At 45.4% G+C, this 23,578-nt stretch overlaps 1 protein-coding gene across 2 annotated transcripts in view; it reads left to right on the top strand.

Annotated features, from left to right (window-relative positions):
• Window positions 1–23,578, top strand: part of LOC110490780 (staphylococcal nuclease domain-containing protein 1) — a 374,611-nt gene that overhangs the window by 65,689 nt on the left and 285,344 nt on the right. For both annotated transcript variants that reach the window (XM_036944950.2, XM_090200893.1), the window contains exons 13-15: window positions 6,874–6,984; window positions 8,078–8,150; window positions 10,693–10,834. In XM_036944950.2, coding sequence (XP_036800845.1) covers window positions 6,874–6,984; window positions 8,078–8,150; window positions 10,693–10,834 — 326 coding nt within the window. The remainder of the gene's footprint in view (window positions 1–6,873; window positions 6,985–8,077; window positions 8,151–10,692; window positions 10,835–23,578) is intronic.

The following is a 23,578-nucleotide window of genomic DNA, read 5'->3' as shown; positions in this document are numbered from 1 at the left end:
GCTTGTGTTTCTGGTCTTGTGTTTCTGGGCTTGTGTTTCTGGGCTTGTGTTTCTTCAGTGTTTCTGAGCTTGTGTTTCTGAGCTTGTGTTTCTTCAGTGTTTCTGAGCTTGTGTTTCTTCAGTGTTTCTGAGCTTGTGTTTCTTCACTGTTTCTGAGCTTGTGTTTCTTCACTGTTTCTGAGCTTGTGTTTCTTCACTGTTTCTGAGCTTGTGTTTCTTCACTGTTTCTGAGCTTGTGTTTCTTCAGTGTTTCTGAGCTTGTGTTTCTTCAGTGTTTCTGGGCTTGTGTTTCTTCAGTGTTTCTGGGCTTGTGTTTCTTCAGTGTTTCTGGGCTTGTGTTTCTGAGCTTGTGTTTCTTCAGTGTTTCTGAGCTTGTGTTTCTTCAGTGTTTCTGGGCTTGTGTTTCTTCAGTGTTTCTGGGCTTGTGTTTCTTCAGTGTTTCTGGGCTTGTGTTTCTTCAGTGTTTCTTCAGTGTTTCTGGGCTTGTGTTTCGTCAGTGTTTCTGGGCTTGTGTTTCTTCAGTGTTTCTTCAGTGTTTCTGGGCTTGTGTTTCTTCAGTGTTTCTGGGCTTGTGTTTCTGAGCTTGTGTTTCTTCACTGTTTCTGAGCTTGTGTTTCTTCAGTGTTTCTGAGCTTGTGTTTCTTCAGTGTTTCTGGGCTTGTGTTTCTTCAGTGTTTCTGAGCTTGTGTTTCTTCAGTGTTTCTGGGCTTGTGTTTCTTCAGTGTTTCTGGGCTTGTGTTTCTTCAGTGTTTCTGGGCTTGTGTTTCTTCAGTGTTTCTTCAGTGTTTCTGGGCTTGTGTTTCTTCAGTGTTTCTTCAGTGTTTCTGGGCTTGTGTTTCTTCAGTGTTTCTGAGCTTGTGTTTCTGAGCTTGTGTTTCTTCAGTGTTTCTGAGCTTGTGTTTCTTCAGTGTTTCTGGGCTTGTGTTTCTTCAGTGTTTCTGGGCTTGTGTTTCTTCAGTGTTTCTGGGCTTGTGTTTCTTCAGTGTTTCTGGGCTTGTGTTTCTTCAGTGTTTCTGGGCTTGTGTTTCTTCAGTGTTTCTGGGCTTGTGTTTCTTCAGTGTTTCTGGGCTTGTGTTTCTTCAGTGTTTCTGGGCTTGTGTTTCTTCAGTGTTTCTGGGCTTGTGTTTCTTCAGTGTTTCTGGGCTTGTGTTTCTTCAGTGTTTCTGGGCTTGTGTTTCTTCAGTGTTTCTGGGCTTGTGTTTCTTCAGTGTTTCTGGGCTTGTGTTTCTTCAGTGTTTCTGGGCTTGTGTTTCTTCAGTGTTTCTGGGCTTGTGTTTCTTCAGTGTTTCTGGGCTTGTGTTTCTTCAGTGTTTCTGGGCTTGTGTTTCTTCAGTGTTTCTGGGCTTGTGTTTCAGTGTTTCTGAGCTTGTGTTTCAGTGTTTCTGAGCTTGTGTTTCTTCAGTGTTTCTGGGCTTGTGTTTCTTCAGTGTTTCTGAGCTTGTGTTTCTGGGCTTGTGTTTCTGGGCTTGTGTTTCTTCAGTGTTTCTTCAGTGTTTCTGGGCTTGTGTTTCTTCAGTGTTTCTGAGCTTGTGTTTCTTCAGTGTTTCTGGGCTTGTGTTTCTTCAGTGTTTCTGGGCTTGTGTTTCTTCAGTGTTTCTGGGCTTGTGTTTCTTCAGTGTTTCTGAGCTTGTGTTTCTTCAGTGTTTCTTCAGTGTTTCTGGGCTTGTGTTTCTTCAGTGTTTCTTCAGTGTTTCTGGGCTTGTGTTTCTTCAGTGTTTCTTCAGTGTTTCTGGGCTTGTGTTTCTTCAGTGTTTCTTCAGTGTTTCTGGGCTTGTGTTTCTTCAGTGTTTCTGGGCTTGTGTTTCTTCAGTGTTTCTTCAGTGTTTCTGGGCTTGTGTTTCTTCAGTGTTTCTTCAGTGTTTCTGGGCTTGTGTTTCTTCAGTGTTTCTTCAGTGTTTCTGGGCTTGTGTTTCTTCAGTGTTTCTGGGCTTGTGTTTCTTCAGTGTTTCTTCAGTGTTTTTGAGCTTGTGTTTCTTCACTGTTTCTGAGCTTGTGTTTCTTCACTGTTTCTGAGCTTGTGTTTCTTCAGTGTTTCCGAGCTTGTGTTTCTTCAGTGTTTCTGAGCTTGTGTTTCTTCAGTGTTTCTGGGCTTGTGTTTCTTCAGTGTTTCTGGGCTTGTGTTTCTTCAGTGTTTCTTCAGTGTTTCTGGGCTTGTGTTTCTTCAGTGTTTCTGGGCTTGTGTTTCTGAGCTTGTGTTTCTTCACTGTTTCTGAGCTTGTGTTTCTTCAGTGTTTCTGAGCTTGTGTTTCTTCAGTGTTTCTGGGCTTGTGTTTCTTCAGTGTTTCTGAGCTTGTGTTTCTTCAGTGTTTCTGGGCTTGTGTTTCTTCAGTGTTTCTTCAGTGTTTCTGGGCTTGTGTTTCTTCAGTGTTTCTGGGCTTGTGTTTCTTCAGTGTTTCTGGGCTTGTGTTTCTTCAGTGTTTCTTCAGTGTTTCTGGGCTTGTGTTTCTTCAGTGTTTCTTCAGTGTTTCTGGGCTTGTGTTTCTTCAGTGTTTCTTCAGTGTTTCTGGGCTTGTGTTTCTTCAGTGTTTCTGAGCTTGTGTTTCTGAGCTTGTGTTTCTGAGCTTGTGTTTCTTCAGTGTTTCTGAGCTTGTGTTTCTTCAGTGTTTCTGGGCTTGTGTTTCTTCAGTGTTTCTGGGCTTGTGTTTCTTCAGTGTTTCTGGGCTTGTGTTTCTTCAGTGTTTCTGGGCTTGTGTTTCTTCAGTGTTTCTGGGCTTGTGTTTCTTCAGTGTTTCTGGGCTTGTGTTTCTTCAGTGTTTCTGGGCTTGTGTTTCTTCAGTGTTTCTGGGCTTGTGTTTCTTCAGTGTTTCTGGGCTTGTGTTTCTTCAGTGTTTCTGGGCTTGTGTTTCTTCAGTGTTTCTGGGCTTGTGTTTCTTCAGTGTTTCTGGGCTTGTGTTTCTTCAGTGTTTCTGGGCTTGTGTTTCTTCAGTGTTTCTGGGCTTGTGTTTCTTCAGTGTTTCTGGGCTTGTGTTTCTTCAGTGTTTCTGGGCTTGTGTTTCTTCAGTGTTTCTGAGCTTGTGTTTCAGTGTTTCTGAGCTTGTGTTTCTGGGCTTGTGTTTCTGGGCTTGTGTTTCTTCAGTGTTTCTTCAGTGTTTCTGGGCTTGTGTTTCTTCAGTGTTTCTGAGCTTGTGTTTCTTCAGTGTTTCTGGGCTTGTGTTTCTTCAGTGTTTCTGGGCTTGTGTTTCTTCAGTGTTTCTGGGCTTGTGTTTCTTCAGTGTTTCTGAGCTTGTGTTTCTTCAGTGTTTCTTCAGTGTTTCTGGGCTTGTGTTTCTTCAGTGTTTCTTCAGTGTTTCTGGGCTTGTGTTTCTTCAGTGTTTCTTCAGTGTTTCTGGGCTTGTGTTTCTTCAGTGTTTCTTCAGTGTTTCTGGGCTTGTGTTTCTTCAGTGTTTCTGGGCTTGTGTTTCTTCAGTGTTTCTTCAGTGTTTCTGGGCTTGTGTTTCTTCAGTGTTTCTGAGCTTGTGTTTCTTCAGTGTTTCTGGGCTTGTGTTTCTTCAGTGTTTCTGGGCTTGTGTTTCTTCAGTGTTTCTGGGCTTGTGTTTCTTCAGTGTTTCTGAGCTTGTGTTTCTTCAGTGTTTCTTCAGTGTTTCTTCAGTGTTTCTGGGCTTGTGTTTCTTCAGTGTTTCTTCAGTGTTTCTGGGCTTGTGTTTCTTCAGTGTTTCTGGGCTTGTGTTTCTTCAGTGTTTCTTCAGTGTTTTTGAGCTTGTGTTTCTTCACTGTTTCTGAGCTTGTGTTTCTTCACTGTTTCTGAGCTTGTGTTTCTTCAGTGTTTCCGAGCTTGTGTTTCTTCAGTGTTTCTGAGCTTGTGTTTCTTCAGTGTTTCTGGGCTTGTGTTTCTTCAGTGTTTCTGGGCTTGTGTTTCTTCAGTGTTTCTTCAGTGTTTCTGGGCTTGTGTTTCTTCAGTGTTTCTGGGCTTGTGTTTCTGAGCTTGTGTTTCTTCACTGTTTCTGAGCTTGTGTTTCTTCAGTGTTTCTGAGCTTGTGTTTCTTCAGTGTTTCTGGGCTTGTGTTTCTTCAGTGTTTCTGAGCTTGTGTTTCTTCAGTGTTTCTGGGCTTGTGTTTCTTCAGTGTTTCTGGGCTTGTGTTTCTTCAGTGTTTCTTCAGTGTTTCTGGGCTTGTGTTTCTTCAGTGTTTCTGGGCTTGTGTTTCTTCAGTGTTTCTTCAGTGTTTCTGGGCTTGTGTTTCTTCAGTGTTTCTTCAGTGTTTCTGGGCTTGTGTTTCTTCAGTGTTTCTTCAGTGTTTCTGGGCTTGTGTTTCTTCAGTGTTTCTGAGCTTGTGTTTCTGAGCTTGTGTTTCTGAGCTTGTGTTTCTTCAGTGTTTCTGAGCTTGTGTTTCTTCAGTGTTTCTGGGCTTGTGTTTCTTCAGTGTTTCTGGGCTTGTGTTTCTTCAGTGTTTCTGGGCTTGTGTTTCTTCAGTGTTTCTGGGCTTGTGTTTCTTCAGTGTTTCTGGGCTTGTGTTTCTTCAGTGTTTCTGGGCTTGTGTTTCTTCAGTGTTTCTGGGCTTGTGTTTCTTCAGTGTTTCTGGGCTTGTGTTTCTTCAGTGTTTCTGGGCTTGTGTTTCTTCAGTGTTTCTGGGCTTGTGTTTCTTCAGTGTTTCTGGGCTTGTGTTTCTTCAGTGTTTCTGGGCTTGTGTTTCTTCAGTGTTTCTGGGCTTGTGTTTCTTCAGTGTTTCTGGGCTTGTGTTTCTTCAGTGTTTCTGGGCTTGTGTTTCTTCAGTGTTTCTGGGCTTGTGTTTCTTCAGTGTTTCTGGGCTTGTGTTTCTTCAGTGTTTCTGGGCTTGTGTTTCTTCAGTGTTTCTGGGCTTGTGTTTCTTCAGTGTTTCTGAGCTTGTGTTTCAGTGTTTCTGAGCTTGTGTTTCTGGGCTTGTGTTTCTGGGCTTGTGTTTCTTCAGTGTTTCTGGGCTTGTGTTTCTTCAGTGTTTCTGAGCTTGTGTTTCTTCAGTGTTTCTGGGCTTGTGTTTCTTCAGTGTTTCTGGGCTTGTGTTTCTTCAGTGTTTCTGAGCTTGTGTTTCTTCAGTGTTTCTGAGCTTGTGTTTCTTCAGTGTTTCTTCAGTGTTTCTGGGCTTGTGTTTCTTCAGTGTTTCTTCAGTGTTTCTGGGCTTGTGTTTCTTCAGTGTTTCTTCAGTGTTTCTGGGCTTGTGTTTCTTCAGTGTTTCTTCAGTGTTTCTGGGCTTGTGTTTCTTCAGTGTTTCTGGGCTTGTGTTTCTTCAGTGTTTCTTCAGTGTTTCTGGGCTTGTGTTTCTTCAGTGTTTCTTCAGTGTTTCTGGGCTTGTGTTTCTTCAGTGTTTCTTCAGTGTTTCTGGGCTTGTGTTTCTTCAGTGTTTCTGGGCTTGTGTTTCTTCAGTGTTTCTGGGCTTGTGTTTCTTCAGTGTTTCTTCAGTGTTTCTGGGCTTGTGTTTCTGGGCTTGTGTTTCTGGGCTTGTGTTTCTGGGCTTGTGTTTCTTCTGTGTTTCTGAGCTTGTGTTTCTTCAGTGTTTCTTCAGTGTTTCTGAGCTTGTGTTTCTTCAGTGTTTCTGGGCTTGTGTTTCTTCAGTGTTTCTGGGCTTGTGTTTCTTCAGTGTTTCTGGGCTTGTGTTTCTGGGCTTGTGTTTCTGAGCTTGTGTTTCTTCAGTGTTTCTGAGCTTGTGTTTCTTCAGTGTTTTTGAGCTTGTGTTTCTTCACTGTTTCTGAGCTTGTGTTTCTTCAGTGTTTCTTCAGTGTTTCTGAGCTTGTGTTTCTTCAGTGTTTCTTCAGTGTTTCTGAGCTTGTGTTTCTTCAGTGTTTCTGAGCTTGTGTTTCTTCAGTGTTTCTGAGCTTGTGTTTCTTCAGTGTTTCTGAGCTTGTGTTTCTTCAGTGTTTCTGGGCTTGTGTTTCTTCAGTGTTTCTGGGCTTGTGTTTCTTCAGTGTTTCTGAGCTTGTGTTTCTTCAGTGTTTCTGAGCTTGTGTTTCTTCAGTGTTTCTTCAGTGTTTCTGAGCTTGTGTTTCTGAGCTTGTGTTTCTTCAGTGTTTCTGAGCTTGTGTTTCTTCAGTGTTTCTGGGCTTGTGTTTCTTCAGTGTTTCTGGGCTTGTGTTTCTTCAGTGTTTCTGGGCTTGTGTTTCTTCAGTGTTTCTGGGCTTGTGTTTCTTCAGTGTTTCTTCAGTGTTTCTGGGCTTGTGTTTCTGGGCTTGTGTTTCTGGGCTTGTGTTTCTTCAGTGTTTGTGGGCTTGTGTTTCTTCAGTGTTTCTGGGCTTGTGTTTCTTCAGTGTTTCTGGGCTTGTGTTTCTTCAGTGTTTCTGGGCTTGTGTTTCTTCAGTGTTTCTTCAGTGTTTCTGGGCTTGTGTTTCTGGGCTTGTGTTTCTTCAGTGTTTCTTCAGTGTTTCTGGGCTTGTGTTTCTGGGCTTGTGTTTCTGGGCTTGTGTTTCTTCAGTGTTTGTGGGCTTGTGTTTCTTCAGTGTTTCTGGGCTTGTGTTTCTTCAGTGTTTCTGGGCTTGTGTTTCTTCAGTGTTTCTGGGCTTGTGTTTCTTCAGTGTTTCTGGGCTTGCCCCCGCGCCCTTTTTGGTGTATTGATGGGCCGTGTTGCAGCCTTGAAGCTTTCTACTGTATAATAACTGTGTTGAGAAATAAACATGGGTTAAAATCACCTCCCTTTCTCTCTGTCGGTCTTTCTCTCTGTCTTCCTCTCTTGGGCTCTCTCACTCACCCTGTTTCTCTCACTCACTCTCTCTGTTTCTCTCACTCACTCTCTCTGTTTCTCTCACTCACCCTCTCTGTTTCTCTCACTCACTCTCTCTGGTTCTCTCACTCACTCTCTCTGGTTCTCTCACTCACTCTCTCTGTTTCTCTCACTCACTCTCTCTGTTTCTCTCACTCACTCTCTCTGTTTCTGTCACTCACTCTCTCTGTTTCTCTCTCTCCCTCCACAGTAACATAGCCGAGGCGTTGGTCAGTAAAGGTTTTGCCACGGTCATCCGCTACAGACAGGATGATGACCAGCGCTCATCCCACTACGACGAGCTACTGGCTGCAGAGGCACGGTAAGCACAGTGCCCCAAAATGGTTTCTACTGCTGAAAACTAAACCTGACTGATTTAACCAGCTTGACTAAACCTCCCTTTAAATGAAAATGCTTTCTGTCACGCTCATGCAACAACAGAAGTGTATTCCCCTTAGGGATACAATACGAATATGTGTGTGTTGCATCATGGCAAAATATTGAACAACACTGGTCAGAGGTGGCCATTTTTCCCTGTGTCGTAAATCAGCTCCTCTACAAGGCCTGGGGTGTATTCATTACTCCGATTCTGTTGCAAAAAGTTTCTTAAACGGAAGCAAACTGAACAAAACAGGGAAGGACCTACCTGAATTTGTCCAGTAGAAACTCTCGTTTAGACTGATTACACCCCTGCGCGGCTCTAATTTTCTACAAAAGTATTGGCCTCTGAGTGTCGCTCTATCGCGCACACACACACACCGAATCAGGCCTTCTCTTTACACGTGTCTGTGAATATAATTATGTGCACCGGGAGATTTAGTACGTGCTTTAATACACCACTAAAGATGAAGATCTCCGGGTTAGCAGATAGATGACGACCCACCCTTGGTGTTTGTGCAAGTGTTTTCCCATGCTACCCTTCTCTCTCCTTCTGTCTCTTTCTGGGCTCCTCAAACTCCTCTTCCCTTTCTCATTCTCCCTCATCTCTTACACACACACACACACACATCACTGACCCACAGATGACACTGACTGCCACAATTTCCATCATCTTCGTCATCTTCATCTGTAGCACTCAATCCCTTTCCAGTAGGAATCTGAACAGGTTGTCATCACACCAGCATCAGGGTCAGACTGAAAATGCACTCCCTCGTCCCCCAACCATTACAGTTTCCATTTTAAGGGTATAGATTACACGTGAAGTGCCTCTGCCGCTGATCCTCATGGTGGAGCCGGGGAGCTTGGAAACTGTATCCCCCCTCTGAGCCGGAATGGCTCTCTGAGTGTTTATTACCCACAGCTTCGTTTCTCCTCTGCGGCTCAAAGACCTGATGGTTCTCCTTAACTCGCTGGATGATGGGATGAACCGTAATGGTGGCCGCTCTGTCTCACTCTCTCCCTCTGATTGATCATAGGGCAATCAAGAACGGGAAAGGGCTGCATAGCAAGAAGGAGGTCCCCATCCACAGAGTGGCTGATATCTCTGGGGTAAGATGGATTAGTGTGAGAGTGTGGGTGGGAGAGAGAGAAATGTGGGTGTGTGTGTCTTTGAGGAATAGTTGTGTGTTTACTGTTATGTGACTAGGCTTATATCTTGTGTGTTTTTCCCCCTGGAGAGTGTGTGTGTGTGTGCAATGTTCATTCACATTCTAGGGCCAACATTCTTCTTGATAATATAATTGCCAAACCTTGACCCCCCAGTCTCAATGCCCTCCAGTCTCTCCCAAGCCACTCCCCTGGACATACCTTGTCATCTGATCTATAGATGACTCACTCTAAGTAATATCCATAATGCCCCCCCCCCCCCATATTATAGCAATAAAGTCCCATCTAAATATAGTTCCCTCTGTGTTAATAAAGTCATCCAGGAAGTTGTTTACGTGTTCCAGGGACAGCAGACAGCGTCTCTGCTTATGAAAATTGATTGGGCTGCTCACTAAATGAAGATTAGCATTTACTCCGTGCCCATAAAATGTGTTAACGGGGAGTAATGAGATGCACGTACGTACCCACACTCTCTCCACACTCTCTCCACACTCTCTCCACACTCTCTCCACACTCTCTCCACACTCTCTCCACACTCTCTCCACACTCTCTCCACACTCTCTCCACACTCTCTCCACACTCTCTCCACACTCTCCCCACACTCTCCCCACACTCTCCCCACACTCTCTCCACACTCTCTCCACACTCTCTCCACACTCTCTCCACACTCTCTCCACACTCTCTCCACACTCTCTCCACACTCTCTCCACTCTCTCTCCACTCTCTCTCCACACTCTCTCCACACTCTCTCCACACTCTCTCCACACTCTCTCCACACTCTCTCCACACTCTCTCCACACTCTCTCCACACTCTCCCCATGGACCACGTGTGTTAAAGCACATAAAGGAATGACGGCTGGGGACACACACTCCATCCCTCTCATTTTGTCCACCTTAAGTCTTTGTTTTACGAGAAGACCGTGCTTTAATGGACTGGGCAGTCAGTCTGGGCAGTCAGTCTAGGACGTGTGTTATTGTTTAACGCCCGCATAGACACACACGCTGTTCTCCAGTGTAATGAGGTGTGTGTGTGTGTTGATCTTGCCCAGCCCCCTCTCTAAAGACGCTCCATCTCTCTCAGCAGCCCTCTCTGTGTTTCACTGCAGCCATAGAGGGGATACGACACATTTACATGTTCGCTTGTTTCCCTGTCACTCTGAAGACTGACAGCCGCCCAGGAATAGATCCTTGATACCATGCCAATCTGTTGATGACTTCTGCCAGTCAGGGAGAACAAGCGCGTGTGTGTGTGTCTCTTCCTCCATCTTAAAGTACTGCTCCCTCTTGACTGGAGAGCTGGGCTGTGGAGGCTGTAGTGGCCTGGCCGGGCCAGGCTAATGTAATGAGCTTTCTAATAAAAATACAGAAATGGCAGCTAACAACCCGATCCTCAGCTCTCCGCCTGTGGCACACACACACACACACACACACACACAGGGATATTTCCGAGAGGGATTATATAGATGAAGTGGGTTATATTGAGAAGAATACAGTGGGGATATATAACGGAGTACAGTGGGGTGTGTGTGTACAGTACATACAAAGGTGCTGAGTGGATATGGCACTGGGGCACTCTCTCTGTCTCTCTCTCTGTCTCTCTCTCTGTCTCTCGGTCTCTGTCTCTCGGTCTCTGTCTCTCTGTCTCTCTCTCTCGGTCTCTGTCTCTCTGTCTCTCTCGGTCTCTGTCTCTCTGTCTCTCTCTCTTCACCCCCCAACACAGGTTTCATAAACACAGTCCCTCCTGACTCCTGCCCCCCAGCCCAGCTGGTATATATTTGTGTTCACCTGTTTCCCTATTCCCATTGGCCACCTTTCTCCATCCTAAGAGTTCATCTGAACAGATAAATAATGTGTAGTGTAGGGCTAGATTCCTGCCCTGTAACTTTAATCACCACAGCAATGTTGACTTTGCACCCTGAAATCCTGAGCTACCTGGCGCTTGATGGAATAGTTCCACCTTGTCAACAACATATTTCCTCATCCTCCTCACCCAGTACATCTATCTGTTTTGCCAGAACACATCTCTCTTCCTCTACCCCCCCCCCCCACCCCACGACATCTAAATCATGAGCGAGTGCTAGTGAGTCACTGCCTGGTTTGTTGTGGCTGCATTGGCCTGCCTGCCGAGCTGTGTATTTATTAATATAACTCTCTCTCTCTCTGCCATTGATTCATCAGCCTGTCTGAATACGCAATGATTTAGCCACGCTTGTAATTCTGGCCTTGGTGTACCCATCAAGCCAGTGACTCAACAGAATGGGAGAAAGAGAGATGAGGCCTAGCAATGTCATGGTGAAATCATTGGTCCCTTCACCCTTACCGAGAAATCCCACGCAATGAACTTCAACCTAATTTACTCATCTGCATACGAAGTGGATGGACTACGACTGAGGTGTATGATCCACTATCAGACCATCCAATTGACATGAAGATCTGCATTTCTAGGGTGAAGCTGCTACTCTGAACATGTTTCTTTCTTCTCCAGGAAACACAGAAGGCCAAGCAGTTCCTGCCTTTCCTCCAGAGAGCGGGCCGCTCAGAGGCGGTGGTAGAATACGTGTTCAGTGGCTCCCGCCTTAAACTCTACATGCCCAAAGAGACCTGCCTCATCACCTTCCTCCTCGCCGGTAAGTAGTCCATCCGCGAGGGCCATTAGGCTACTTCCTGGTTTAGCTAACTACATCCTGGTTTAGCTAACTACATCCTGGTTTAGCTAACTACATCCTGGTTTAGCTAACTACATCCTGGTTTAGCTAACTACATCCTGGTTTAGCTAACTACATCCTGGTTTAGCTAACTTTCTTCCACCGTCCTTCCAGTTACTCACAAATCAAATGTATATGTACACAGTTTACAGCAGGAATATAAGGTACTGTGAAATGCTTGCGCTAGGAGCTAACAGGGTGACGTGTCTTTCAGCCCATCTTGTTGGCTACCTCAGAGATTGGAGCGGCGCCTGGTTAGACTATTAGTCATCAGTCTTTTAACTCTGTAAGCAACATTTGTTTTGGTTTACTTCCGGTTTAATAAAAGCATAGGCTAGTAGGGGAGTGTGTGTGTACAGTATGTGAGGGGAGTGTGTGTGTACAGTATGTGAGGGGAGTGTGTGTGTACAGTATGTGAGGGGAGTGTGTGTGTACAGTATGTGAGGGGAGTGTGTGTGTACAGTATGTGAGGGGAGTGTGTGTACAGTATGTGAGGGGAGTGTGTGTGTACAGTATGTGAGGGGAGTGTGTGTGTACAGTATGTGAGGGGAGTGTGTGTGTACAGTATGTGAGGGGAGTGTGTGTGTACAGTATGTGAGGGGAGTGTGTGTGTACAGTATGTGAGGGGAGTGTGTGTGTACAGTATGTGAGGGGAGTGTGTGTGTACAGTATGTGAGGGGAGTGTGTGTGTACAGTATGTGAGGGGAGTGTGTGTGTACAGTATGTGAGGGGAGTGTGTGTGTACAGTATGTGAGGGGAGTGTGTGTGTACAGTATGTGAGGGGAGTGTGTGTGTACAGTATGTGAGGGGAGTGTGTGTGTACAGTATGTGAGGGGAGTGTGTGTGTACAGTATGTGAGGGGAGTGTGTGTGTACAGTATGTGAGGGGAGTGTGTGTGTACAGTGTGTGAGGAAAGGTGTGTACAGTGTGTGAGGAGAGGTGTGTGTGTACAGTGTGTGAGGAGAGGTGGGTGTGTGTACAGTGTGTGAGGAGAGGTGGGTGTGTGTACAGTGTGTGAGGAGAGGTGGGTGTGTGTACAGTGTGTGAGGAGAGGTGGGTGTGTGTACAGTATGTGAGGAGAGGTGTGTGTGTACAGTGTGTGAGGAGAGGTGGGTGTGTGTACAGTATGTGAGGAGAGGTGTGTGTGTGTGTGTGTGTGTACAGTATGTGAGGAGAGGTGTGTGTGTGTGTACAGTATGTGAGGAGAGGTGTGTGTGTACAGTATGTGAGGAGAGGTGTGTGTGTACAGTATGTGAGGAGAGGTGTGTGTGTGTACAGTATGTGAGGGGAGTGTGTGTGTACAGTATGTGAGGGGAGTGTGTGTGTACAGTATGTGAGGAGAGGTGTGTGTGTACATTATGTGAGGAGAGGTGTGTGAGGAGAGGTGTGTGTGTGTACAGTGTGTGAGGAGAGGTGTGTGTACAGTGTGTGAGGAGAGGTGTGTGAGGAAAGGTGTGTGTACAGTATGTGAGGAGAGGTGTGTGTGTGTACAGTATGTGAGGATAGGTGTGTGTGTGTACAGTATGTGAGGAGAGGTGTGTGTGTGTACAGTATGTGAGGAGAGGTGTGTGTGTGTACAGTATGTGAGGAGAGGTGTGTGTGTGTACAGTATGTGAGGAGAGGTGTGTGTGTGTACAGTATGTGAGGAGAGGTGTGTGTGTGTACAGTATGTGAGGAGAGGTGTGTGTGTGTACAGTATGTGAGGAGAGGTGTGTGTGTGTACAGTATGTGAGGAGAGGTGTGTGTGTGTACAGTATGTGAGGAGAGGTGTGTGTGTGTACAGTATGTGAGGAGAGGTGTGTGTGTGTACAGTATGTGAGGAGAGGTGTGTGTGTGTACAGTATGTGAGGAGAGGTGTGTGTGTGTACAGTATGTGAGGAGAGGTGTGTGTACAGTATGTGAGGAGAGGTGTGTGTGTGTGTGTACAGTATGTGAGGAGAGGTGTGTGTGTGCCAGACATATCAAGCCAGGTGCAGTATCGCGGCCCCAGTTCAGAGGTCACGGTGTCTGATATCAGAGCTAGCGGAGCGCCCAGCTGTTAGCAGTCATTCACTACGAAGGTCGACAGGGGTCTGGTGAAACCACGCCAGCCGCCCCTGGCACCATTGGAATGGCGTGTAGCTGATGTGACCTTTCACCTCATGCGGGCATTGACCCCCCCCCCCCGCTGGATCCCAGCTTCCTCCCCACTCTGCCTCGTCTGTCATTTTGTGCCAAGCCAGGTGAATGAACGCAAAACTGATTGCAAATCCGTGTCAAAAGCAGGGCTCTCCAACCCTCTTCCTGGAGAGCTACTGTCCTCTAGGTTTTTGCTCCAACCCTCATCTAGTTCCCCTGATTCTAGAAAATAGTTGCTTGCTAAGATGTATCAGGTCAGTTACAACTGGGACTGGATTGAAAACCTATAGGACGGTGGCTCTCCAGGAACAGGGTTGTAGAGCCCTGGTCTAGGGAGCATTTGGGGTATGAGGTGACCATTTTGTGCCCGGGAAACAAGCAGAGTGACAGTTGCAAGAGAAATATAGGCTACAATGTACTGTAGATTGGTTATGGTTGTGTTTATACTTTCTGTCTGGCAGCTCAGGTTGATTTGTGCAGACAATTTAGATCAGAATCGGTCGATAGCAGGAATGCTTGTGTGTTTTAGATTAGATGAGACTCCATTTACTCGACTAGCCATAATAGAAGCATTACATCTAATCCAGGCATCTATCTATCGGTCTCTATTTCAGCTCTGTCATTGACCAAACAAAACAAGAACCCACTTCATTCATTTCCCAACAGGACACCACCATTTATTCATGATCGCATCATCCCCGGTTTAATTGTGCATGTCTTCCATTGTTAATGTTTTAATTAATTTGGTAATTTGTTTCTAAATGTCTTTCCCCTTTGTCGTTGGTTTTTGTAATGATTTTCTCTGCCAGGCATTTTGACATGACCCTCTCTCCATCAAGACACCTAGGACTTTAAGACTGGTTGGAAATCTGACATTATAACTTGACACACGCACACACTTGCGTGCGTGTGTTTTCTGTCATTGGAAATGATTTTATTCAATCAGTGGTTATTACCATATGACAATAAGCACGTTATGGCACAGAGCCTGGGTTTATTTGATTAAGGTCGTTCCCCGGTAAAACGGTTTTCTGCTAGGAAATGACAGTTGATGTTGTCTTTAATAAACACATTAAGGCCAGATTAACGCTGATTGATACAAACGATCCCTGCTCCCTTTTTAATATGAGGTGCTTCCGTTATGGTTAGCCACCGCACCGCATCCTGACCACCCTCACCTTTCCTGGAACGGTGTGGGTGTGTCTAATAGTTTCTTCATTTATTTGTGTGTGTGTGTGTTATTGCTGCTTGTGAGTTTGTGTGGTCATGACTTTGCCTTCGATGCCGTGTTGCGTCTTTGTCTGTGTGTGTCCCGTGTGTGTATGTTGTGTGTTGTACATTGTATGTGTGTGTATATGTGTGTATTGCTCAGAGTTCATGTGCGCCTCTGTGGTTCTTATTAAGGTTAGAGACCCCTGCTATATGGGACTGTTGGCATACCATAACTACCCCCTGTTATCTTTTACCCTACATACCCGTATCTACTAACACTACCCCACTCCTATCTTCATGTCCTCTCAATGTGCCAAATTTATCTCTCCCATGTTTTATCTCCCTCTGTAACCCTGTGTGAAATGACATACGGTCTGCATCCCAAATGGCACCCTATTCCTACTTCATGCACTACTTTTGACCAACGCCCTGATGAAAGTAGTGCACTACAGTGTCTTCAGAAAGTATTCATACCCCTTGACTTATTCCACATTGTGTTGTTACAGCCTGAATTTCAAATGGATTTCATAATTTTTTTCTCCCCCTCAAACATCTACACACACTACCCCATAATTACAAAGTGAAAATACATTTTTCAAATTTATTGAAAATGAAATACAGAAATATTTCACTAGCACAAGTATTCACACCACTGAGTCAATACTTTGTAGAAGCACCTTTGGCAGCGATTACAGCTGTGAATCTTTCTGGGTAAGTCTCCAAAATCTTTCCACACCTGAATTGTGCAACATTTGCCCGTTTTATTCTTGAAAAAAATATTCAAGCTCTGTCAAATTGGTTGTTGATTATTGCTAGATTTTCAAGTAGATTTAAGTAAAAACTGTAACTTGGCCACTTGGGAACATTCACTGTCTTCTTGGTAAGCAACTTCAGTGTAGATTTGGCTTTGTGTTTTAGCTTATTGTCCTGCTGAAAGGTGAATTCGTCTCCCAGTGTCTGGTGGAAAGCAGACTTGACCAGGTCTTCCTTTTTTTAATAAAAAAAAAAAACTCCCCAGTCTTTAACAATTACAAGCATACCCATAACATGATGCAGCCAACACGTTGCTTAAAAATATTAAGAATGGTACTGGGTTTGCCCCAAACATACCATTTTGTATTCAGGACAAAAGGTTCATTGCTTTGCCTCCATTTTTTTTTCAGTATTACTTTAGTGCCATGTTGCAAACCATGATGCATGTTTTGGAATATGTTTTATTCTGTACAGGCTTCCTTCTTTTCACTCTGTCAATAACGTTAGCATTGTGGAGTAACTACAATGTTGTTGATCCATCCTTCCCGGCGACTGACTTAGGAAGGACGCCTGTATCTTTGTAGTGACTGGGTGTATTGAGACACCATCCAAAGCGTAATTAATAACGTCACCAAGCTCAAAGGGATATTCAATGTCTGTTTTTTTTTTATCCACCAATGGTTGCCCTTTGAGGTATTGGAAAGCCTCCTTGGTCTTTCTGATTTCATCTGTGTTTGAAATTCACTGCTCGACTAAGGTACGATACAGATAATTGTATGTGTGGGGTACAGAGATGATGTGGTCATTCAAACATGTTAAACACTTTTTCCCCCTCTTTTTTTAACCTTCTATTTAACTAGGCAAGTCAGTTAATTAAGAACAAATTATTATTTAAACACTTATTATTTCACACAGAGCCCATACAATTTATGTGACTGAAGCACATTTTTATTTTAACTTATTTAGGCTTGCCGTAACTAAGGTGTTGAATACTAATTGACTCAACATTTCAGCTTTTCATTTGTAATTCATTTGAAAAATAATCTAAAAGCATAATTCCACTTTGATATTATGGGGTGGTGTGTGTCGGCCAGTGACACATCTCAAATGAATCAATTTTAAATTCAGGCTGTAACACAACAAAATGTGTAAATACTTTCTGAAGGCTCTGTATATGAGCTTAAATATGTAGTCCTGGATCTTAAGCCCTTACAAATCCGTAAAAATAAAATTCATATTGGATATTGTAACACATCATACAAATTGCAAAAAAATATTTACAAAATCATACGAAATAGATGACGCAGTACACAATTGTGCACCATTTTCGGGGAACCTTTTTCACTCGTGAGCACTACTTACTTTAATTTGATCCATATTGTCACAACAAAATCCTGCAACAACCGAAATGGAATATTAATCTATAATGTTGGTTGATTGGTGGTAGTGGGCTACAGGATATTTGCAATAATGTAAATATAACCGTGTGTTAGTGAGGGTTTTCAGTGAATTTCACCAATCATACTTATTGACTCAAGACATTTCAGCTTTTTATTTTTTATTAATTTGTAAACATTTCAAAAAGCATTCCACTTTGACATTCTGGGCTGTGTGTGTAGGCCAGTGACAAACAATTAACAAAATTTGGAAAAAGTCAAGGTGTGAAGACTTTCTTGAAGGGAATAGGAAGCCATTTTGATCTGTTGGATGTTGAACACCAGACGCCCTTCACCCTCCAGACCCCTTCATATAGGCTACTCACAATCACTTAATATGTGTTGAAGGTTTCCACATCTCTACAACATATGGATGCGATTGTCGAGGCCAGATGGGTGGGTCCGTCTAATGGCCAATCTGTTTGTAATGTCAGGCAGGAATTCAACTGGATTGGAAGGAGGCTCTCCAGAGGTTGTGTGCGTGTCTAGTGGAGTGAGCTTTCCTGGGCGCCACACTAAATGGACATACATCCTTTAAGACAGAAGTGTCTCTTGAGGTCTGCTTATTGTGGAAGTCTGATGCTTTACCTGTTGACACCAAAGAGCCCTGCTTTACCTCACGCTGCACCTCCCCCTACCGTATTACCTCACGCTGCACCTCGCCCTACCGTATTACCTCACGCTGCTCCTCGCCCTACCGTATTACCTCACGCTGCTCCTCCCTCTACCGTATTACCTCACGCTGCACCTCCCCTCTACCGTATTACCTCACGCTGCACCTCCCCTCTACCGTATTACCTCACGCTGCACCTCACCCTACTGTATTACCTCACGCTGCACCTCCCTCTACCGTATTACCTCACGCTGCACCTCCCCTCTACCGTATTACCTCACGCTGCACCTCGCCCTACCGTATTACCTCACGCTGCTCCTCGCCCTACCGTATTACCTCACGCTGCACCTCCGCCCTACCGTATTACCTCACACTGCACCTCCCCTCTACCGTATTACCTCACGCTGCACCTCCCCTCTACTGTATTACCTCACGCTGCACCTCCCCTCTACTGTATTACCTCACGCTGCACCTCCCCTCTACTGTATTACCTCACGCTGCACCTCCCCTCTACTGTATTACCTCACGCTGCACCTCCCCTCTACTGTATTACCTCACGCTGCACCTCGCCTCTTGTATTACCTCACGCTGCACCTCCCCCTACTGTATTACCTCACGCTGCACCTCCCCCTACTGCATTACCTCACGCTGCACTTCCCCCTACTGTATTACCTCACGCTGCTCCTCCCTCTACCGTATTACCTCACGCTGCTCCTCCCTCTACCGTATTACCTCACGCTGCTCCTCCCTCTACCGTATTACCTCACGCTGCACCTCGCCCTACCGTATTACCTCACGCTGCACCTCGCCCTACCGTATTACCTCACGCTGCACCTCCCCTCTACCGTATTACCTCACGCTGCACCTCCCCTCTACTGTATTACCTCACGCTGCACCTGCCCCCTACTGTATTACCTCACGCTGCACCTCCCCCTACTGTATTACCTCACGCTGCTCATCCCCCTACTGTATTACCTCACGCTGCACCTCCCCCTACTGTATTACCTCACGCTGCACCTCCCCTCTACTGTATTACCTCACGCTGCTCTTCCCCCTACTGTATTACCTCACGCTGCTCATCCCCCTACTGTATTACCTCACGCTGCACCTCCCCCTACTGTATTACCTCACGCTGCACCTCCCCTCTACTGTATTACCTCACGCTGCTCTTCCCCCTACTGTATTACCTCACGCTGCTCCTCCCTCTACCGTATTACCTCACGCTGCTCCTCCCTCTACCGTATTACCTCACGCTGCTCCTCCCTCTACTGTATTACCTCACGCTGCTCCTCCCTCTACCATATTACCTCACACTTGACCTCCCCTCTACCGTATCACCTCACGCTGCACCTCCCCTCTACCGTATTACCTCACGCTGCTCCTCCCTCTACCGTATTACCTCACGCTTGACCTCCCCTCTACTGTATTACATCACGCTGCACCTCCCCTCTACCGTATTACCTCACGCTGCTCCTCCCCCTACTGTATTACCTCACGCTGCACCTCCCCTCTACTCTATTACCTCACGCTGCACCTCCCCCTACTGCATTACCTCACGCTGCACTTCCCCTCTACTGTATTACCTCACGCTGCTCATCCCCCTACTGTATTACCTCACGCTGCACCTCCCCCTACTGTATTACCTCACGCTGCACCTCCCCCTACTGCATTACCTCACGCTGCACTTCCCCCTACTGTATTACCTCACGCTGCTCCTCCCTCTACCGTATTACCTCACGCTGCTCCTCCCTCTACTGTATTACCTCACGCTGCTCCTCCCTCTACCATATTACCTCACACTTGACCTCCCCTCTACTGTATTACATCACGCTGCACCTCCCCTCTACTGTATTACCTCACGCCGCTCCTCCCTCTACCGTATTACCTCACGCTGCACCTCCCCTCTACCGTATTACCTCACGCTGCTCCTCCCTCTACCGTATTACCTCACGCTTGACCTCCCCTCTACCGTATTACATCACGCTGCACCTCCCCTCTACTGTATTACCTCACGCCGCTCCTCCCTCTACCGTATTACCTCACGCTGCTCCTCCCCCTACTGTATTACCTCACACTGCACCTCCCCTCTACTCTATTACCTCACGCTGCACTTCCCCTCTACTGTATTACCTCACGCTGCTCCTCCCTCTACCGTATTACCTCACGCTGCTCCTCCCTCTACCGTATTACCTCACGCTGCACCTCCCCCTACTGCATTACCTTACGCTGCTCCACCCTCTACTCTATTACCTCACGCTGCACCTCCCCGTTTACTGAACCTTCTTCCAGCCAGGACAATGGCACCAGAGACAAAACACGATATTCACAAAGCAAATGTTTTACTTCATAATTATCAACTAGGTATGTGAATAGTAATAATGTAGCTAGCCAGCTAGTTAAACATGCAAAAATGACATAAAATCAATGTTATGCAATGCAACACAAATTGGACTCCCAATCACGGCCGGATGTGATACAGCCTGGATTGGAACCAGGGACTGTTGTGATGCCTCTTGCACTGAGATGCAGTGCCTTAGACCGCTGTGATACAGCCTGGATTGGAACCAGGGACTGTAGTGATGCCTCTTGCACTGAGATGCAGTGCCTTAGACCGCTGTGATACAGCCTGGATTGGAACCAGGGACTGTTGTGATGCCTCTTGCACTGAGATGCAGTGCCTTAGACCGCTGTGATACAGCCTGGATTGGAACCAGGGACTGTTGTGATGCCTCTTGCACTGAGATGCAGTGCCTTAGACCGCTGTGATACAGCCTGGATTGGAACCAGGGACTGTAGTGATGCCTCTTGCACTGAGATGCAGTGCCTTAGACCGCTGTGATACAGCCTGGATTGGAACCAGGGACTGTTGTGATGCCTCTTGCACTGAGATGCAGTGCCTTAGACCGCTGTGATACAGCCTGGATTGAAACCAGGGACTGTAGTGATGCCTCTTGCACTGAGATGCAGTGCCTTAGACCGCTGTGATACAGCCTGGATTGGAACCAGGGACTGTAGTGATGCCTCTTGCACTGAGATGCAGTGCCTTAGACCGCTGTGATACAGCCTGGATTGGAACCAGGGACTGTTGTGATGCCTCTTGCACTGAGATGCAGTGCCTTAGACCGCTGCACCACACCCTTTGTGGATGTCTTTTTATTCACCAAGAATAAGGGCCCCGTTCCTCTTCGCTAGCTGTGGGAGAATACAGCTGGTTTCTAAAATACGTGTTCTATACAGGCATGTCCATAAGCTGCATCCCAGTTGTCTAAAACAACGTTTAGCTCAAAACCCTTTAGTGTGTGTCCTTTACTGTGTTTATACTTGTGATATCGCTATTCAACATTAATGTATATAATGCCTATCATCATTAATTCAAAAGTCCAAAGATGGATGTACCAATCCCAGTAGGCTTCTTTAAGGGCTCTGTTTGCGTAGACTGTATAGACCCCGTTTAAGAGCTCCGACATGCAGAGTCATGCCTTGCAGGTAGGCCTATTTCTCTGCTAGGTGCTATTGGGTCTGCATTGTTTTTCTCTCTCTTGGTCTATCCCCTAATGTCTCCCCTCAGGTTAAACACCTTTTTCTCTGAACCACGTACGCTTGTGAGCAGAGTTCCCCCTTTGATACTTATTTTAAAGGGAGGCTGGAGAGACTTATTTTTCTCTCCCTTCGCTCCTCCTGTCTACTCCATGGAGGCACCTCAAAGCCTCCCTCTCCCTCCCCTTTCCTACTTGCTTTCCTTCCGGAGTTTTCCGGGGAGTGCTCCTTTTCCCTAAAAGAACCAAGAGTAGAGGGGGAGAGAGAGAGGCCGGAGGGGTGCTCTGGGGAAGAAGGGATGTTCCTCTCCTCTCATCCACATGCAACTTTGATGAGATGGAGAGGGTTTCTTCTTTCATGGAGATGGAGAGGAAAACAGAAGGCCTAGAAGTGTGTTGTGTTCAATAGGACAAAAAAATAGGATGAAAGGAGACAACAGGGATAGTCCCTCATGGAAGGAAGTTTCACAGTGGCCACGCCCTTCTGGTGGGGTATGAATGTACAAATCCCTTAATCTGCTGTTGGTGCCTATACAAATTAGCCTCAAGGTTGCTTTAAGTCTTTTTCATTCTCTTAAATTAAATACTGTGACGGTTTTCTCATTAGCTGGGAATGTTGTTTGAAATGACCTATACAACATACTTTGGTGATATCGTTATCGACCTACTGCATACCACTTAAATGTATACATTTTAGTGTACGGGGTTTGCTATTAGCATGCTAACACTCATTAAGAATAACTGGTAGAATCACTAGCATAGCTTGCCATCGATAGCACTCACTGGTTGAATTTGAAGTAACTTTTGAGTGTAATGGAGTTGACTAGTGACTGACATGAATCAGGCTTTCCATTATGAACCTGACATTTGACTGTCAGCATTTTAATTTACAGGACATTTGAGAGATTTATCGGAGCCACATACATTGGGTGTGTAATGTGATTAGGGTCTCCACCACGGTGCTCAGAATGACAGAAATCACATTTACATTATGGTCATTCATCTGAACAGAACATGCAAGACGAGGATGCAATGAGTAGGCTAATTGGGAGTAGGCTAATTGGGAGTAGGCTAATTGGGAGTAGGCTAATTGGGAGTAGGCTAATTGGGAGTAGGCTAATTGGGAGTAGGCTAATTGGGAGTAGGCTAATTGGGAGTAGGCTAATTGGGAGTAGGCTAATTGGGAGTAGGCTAATTGGGAGTAGGCTAATTGGGAGTAGGCTAATTGGGAGTAGGCTAATTGGGAGTAGGCTAATTGGGAGTAGGCTAATTGGTGTATATCATTTTGGCAATTTAATTCCTAGCCTTTTGGACACGCCGCCTATGAGCCTATTTCAATCTACTATCCCCAATAGTAGTAAAGTTGACCAATTATATTGGTCAGCTTGTCGAGAAAGAAATAGCCCAAACAGACTTTGGGACAATGGATCCCAGATTCAACCAGTAGACCTACTGTAGACGACATACTTAAATAAAATAAAAATAAAAATTAATTAATAATTTAAGCAACGTGTCTGATGCAATAGATCAGAATGTTTATCTTTAAAATGTTTGGGAACTTATTTCTTAACAGTATTAGCACAGCGATGCCTACAAGGCAGTAGGCTACACGTGAATGTGCACTTGGCTACTGGACAATCAAAGCAAGTTGAAAACCAATAGAACATGAGAGAAATAGGCTGCTGGTTTCAATGGCATATTGACAACATAGAAACACACCATTTTCACTAATGTTGATGTTGGGGTGATGCTAGAGATGATGAAAATGAAGTAAAAAAATCAAATAAGTGATGTTTCACTTTAGCTTAACTGTCTCTCTGTCTGTGGCGCTGCAGCTTATGGAGATTCACTCACTTCCTGGAAATTGGGAGCTGAGAGTTGGAGCAGCTTTAGCCCAGAGACTCGTGTGTGTGTGTGTGTGTGTGTGTGTGTGTGTGTGTGTGGTTGTGTGTTACTGAACTAGCTGGCAACCAGGCAGTGGGTGTGTGTGTGTGTGTGCGCGCCTGTGCCTGACTGGAGCAGTCCCATAAACCTGCATAATGAAAAAGGATCCTGTGAATTTCTCTGGTTGTCTGATGAGGCAGTTCATTAAGGAGTTCTCCTCGTCGTCATGTTTTTGATTAGCTCTGTTGTAGAAGGAAAATATTCACCCGTTTGTAAATTGTTAATGAATGACAAAACAATACGTTTTTTTTAGTTGCATTTTCCTGTTTTTGTCCCGACTAAAAAAATATACATTGAATCTCTTTTCAATATCAGTCACTCATTTTTCCACATCTTCTCTCTTTTATTCACTGTCTGGCTTTTTCTCTCTTGCTCTCTTGTTCTTGCTTTCTCGTTCTCGCTCAATCTCTCTTTTTGTCCTCATGCAATTCTTTCCTTTTCCTCCGTTAACCATGACAGTGGTAGCCAATGTCTACTGTTAACTTCCTTGTTGTGAGTGAAGTTGGGGGAAATGGTTTGTATCAGTCAGCCATTGTAGATAGTGAATGAATGGGATGAGTGTTTGACCTGGATAAAGGGACATGGTGAAAGATCATTCATTTACTGCCCTGTTGTACCTCTACTCCTCTCGTCTGGCTCACCTGTATGTGGCTACAGTCAGTCACATCCATCGAGATGGAATAAGAATATGTAAAACGTGATATCACTAGTTTAACATCTATGACCAAACCCCCCCTATTCTGACTGACTGTTTTGTCAGACCTCCACACCATCCGGACAGGTCTCAGGCAGTGCGGGTTGGAGAACACTGAGATGCGATCAGACAAGACGCATGGATTACAGATTACATGATGCTGATGTGCTTTTGTGCAGTAAGGGTCAGGGATGGGCAACTGCTGACCCCCTTTTGTAGGCCAGCGGATCAATTCCCCCGAAACACAACCTGCCAAACCGCGCTTCTTAACACTTGCTCGTTTAACCCGGAAGCCATCCACACCAAAGTGTCGGAGGAAACGCAGTTCAACAAACGACGGGGTCAGCCTACAGGTGTCCG

The sequence above is a fragment of the Oncorhynchus mykiss genome, chromosome 15 (genome assembly GCF_057628025.1).
Source record: "Oncorhynchus mykiss isolate SJ-2025 chromosome 15, ASM5762802v1, whole genome shotgun sequence".
Classification (NCBI taxonomy): Eukaryota; Metazoa; Chordata; class Actinopteri; order Salmoniformes; family Salmonidae; genus Oncorhynchus; species Oncorhynchus mykiss.
Note: the sequence above shows the minus strand (reverse complement) of the source record. Positions and strands in the feature narration are given on the sequence as shown.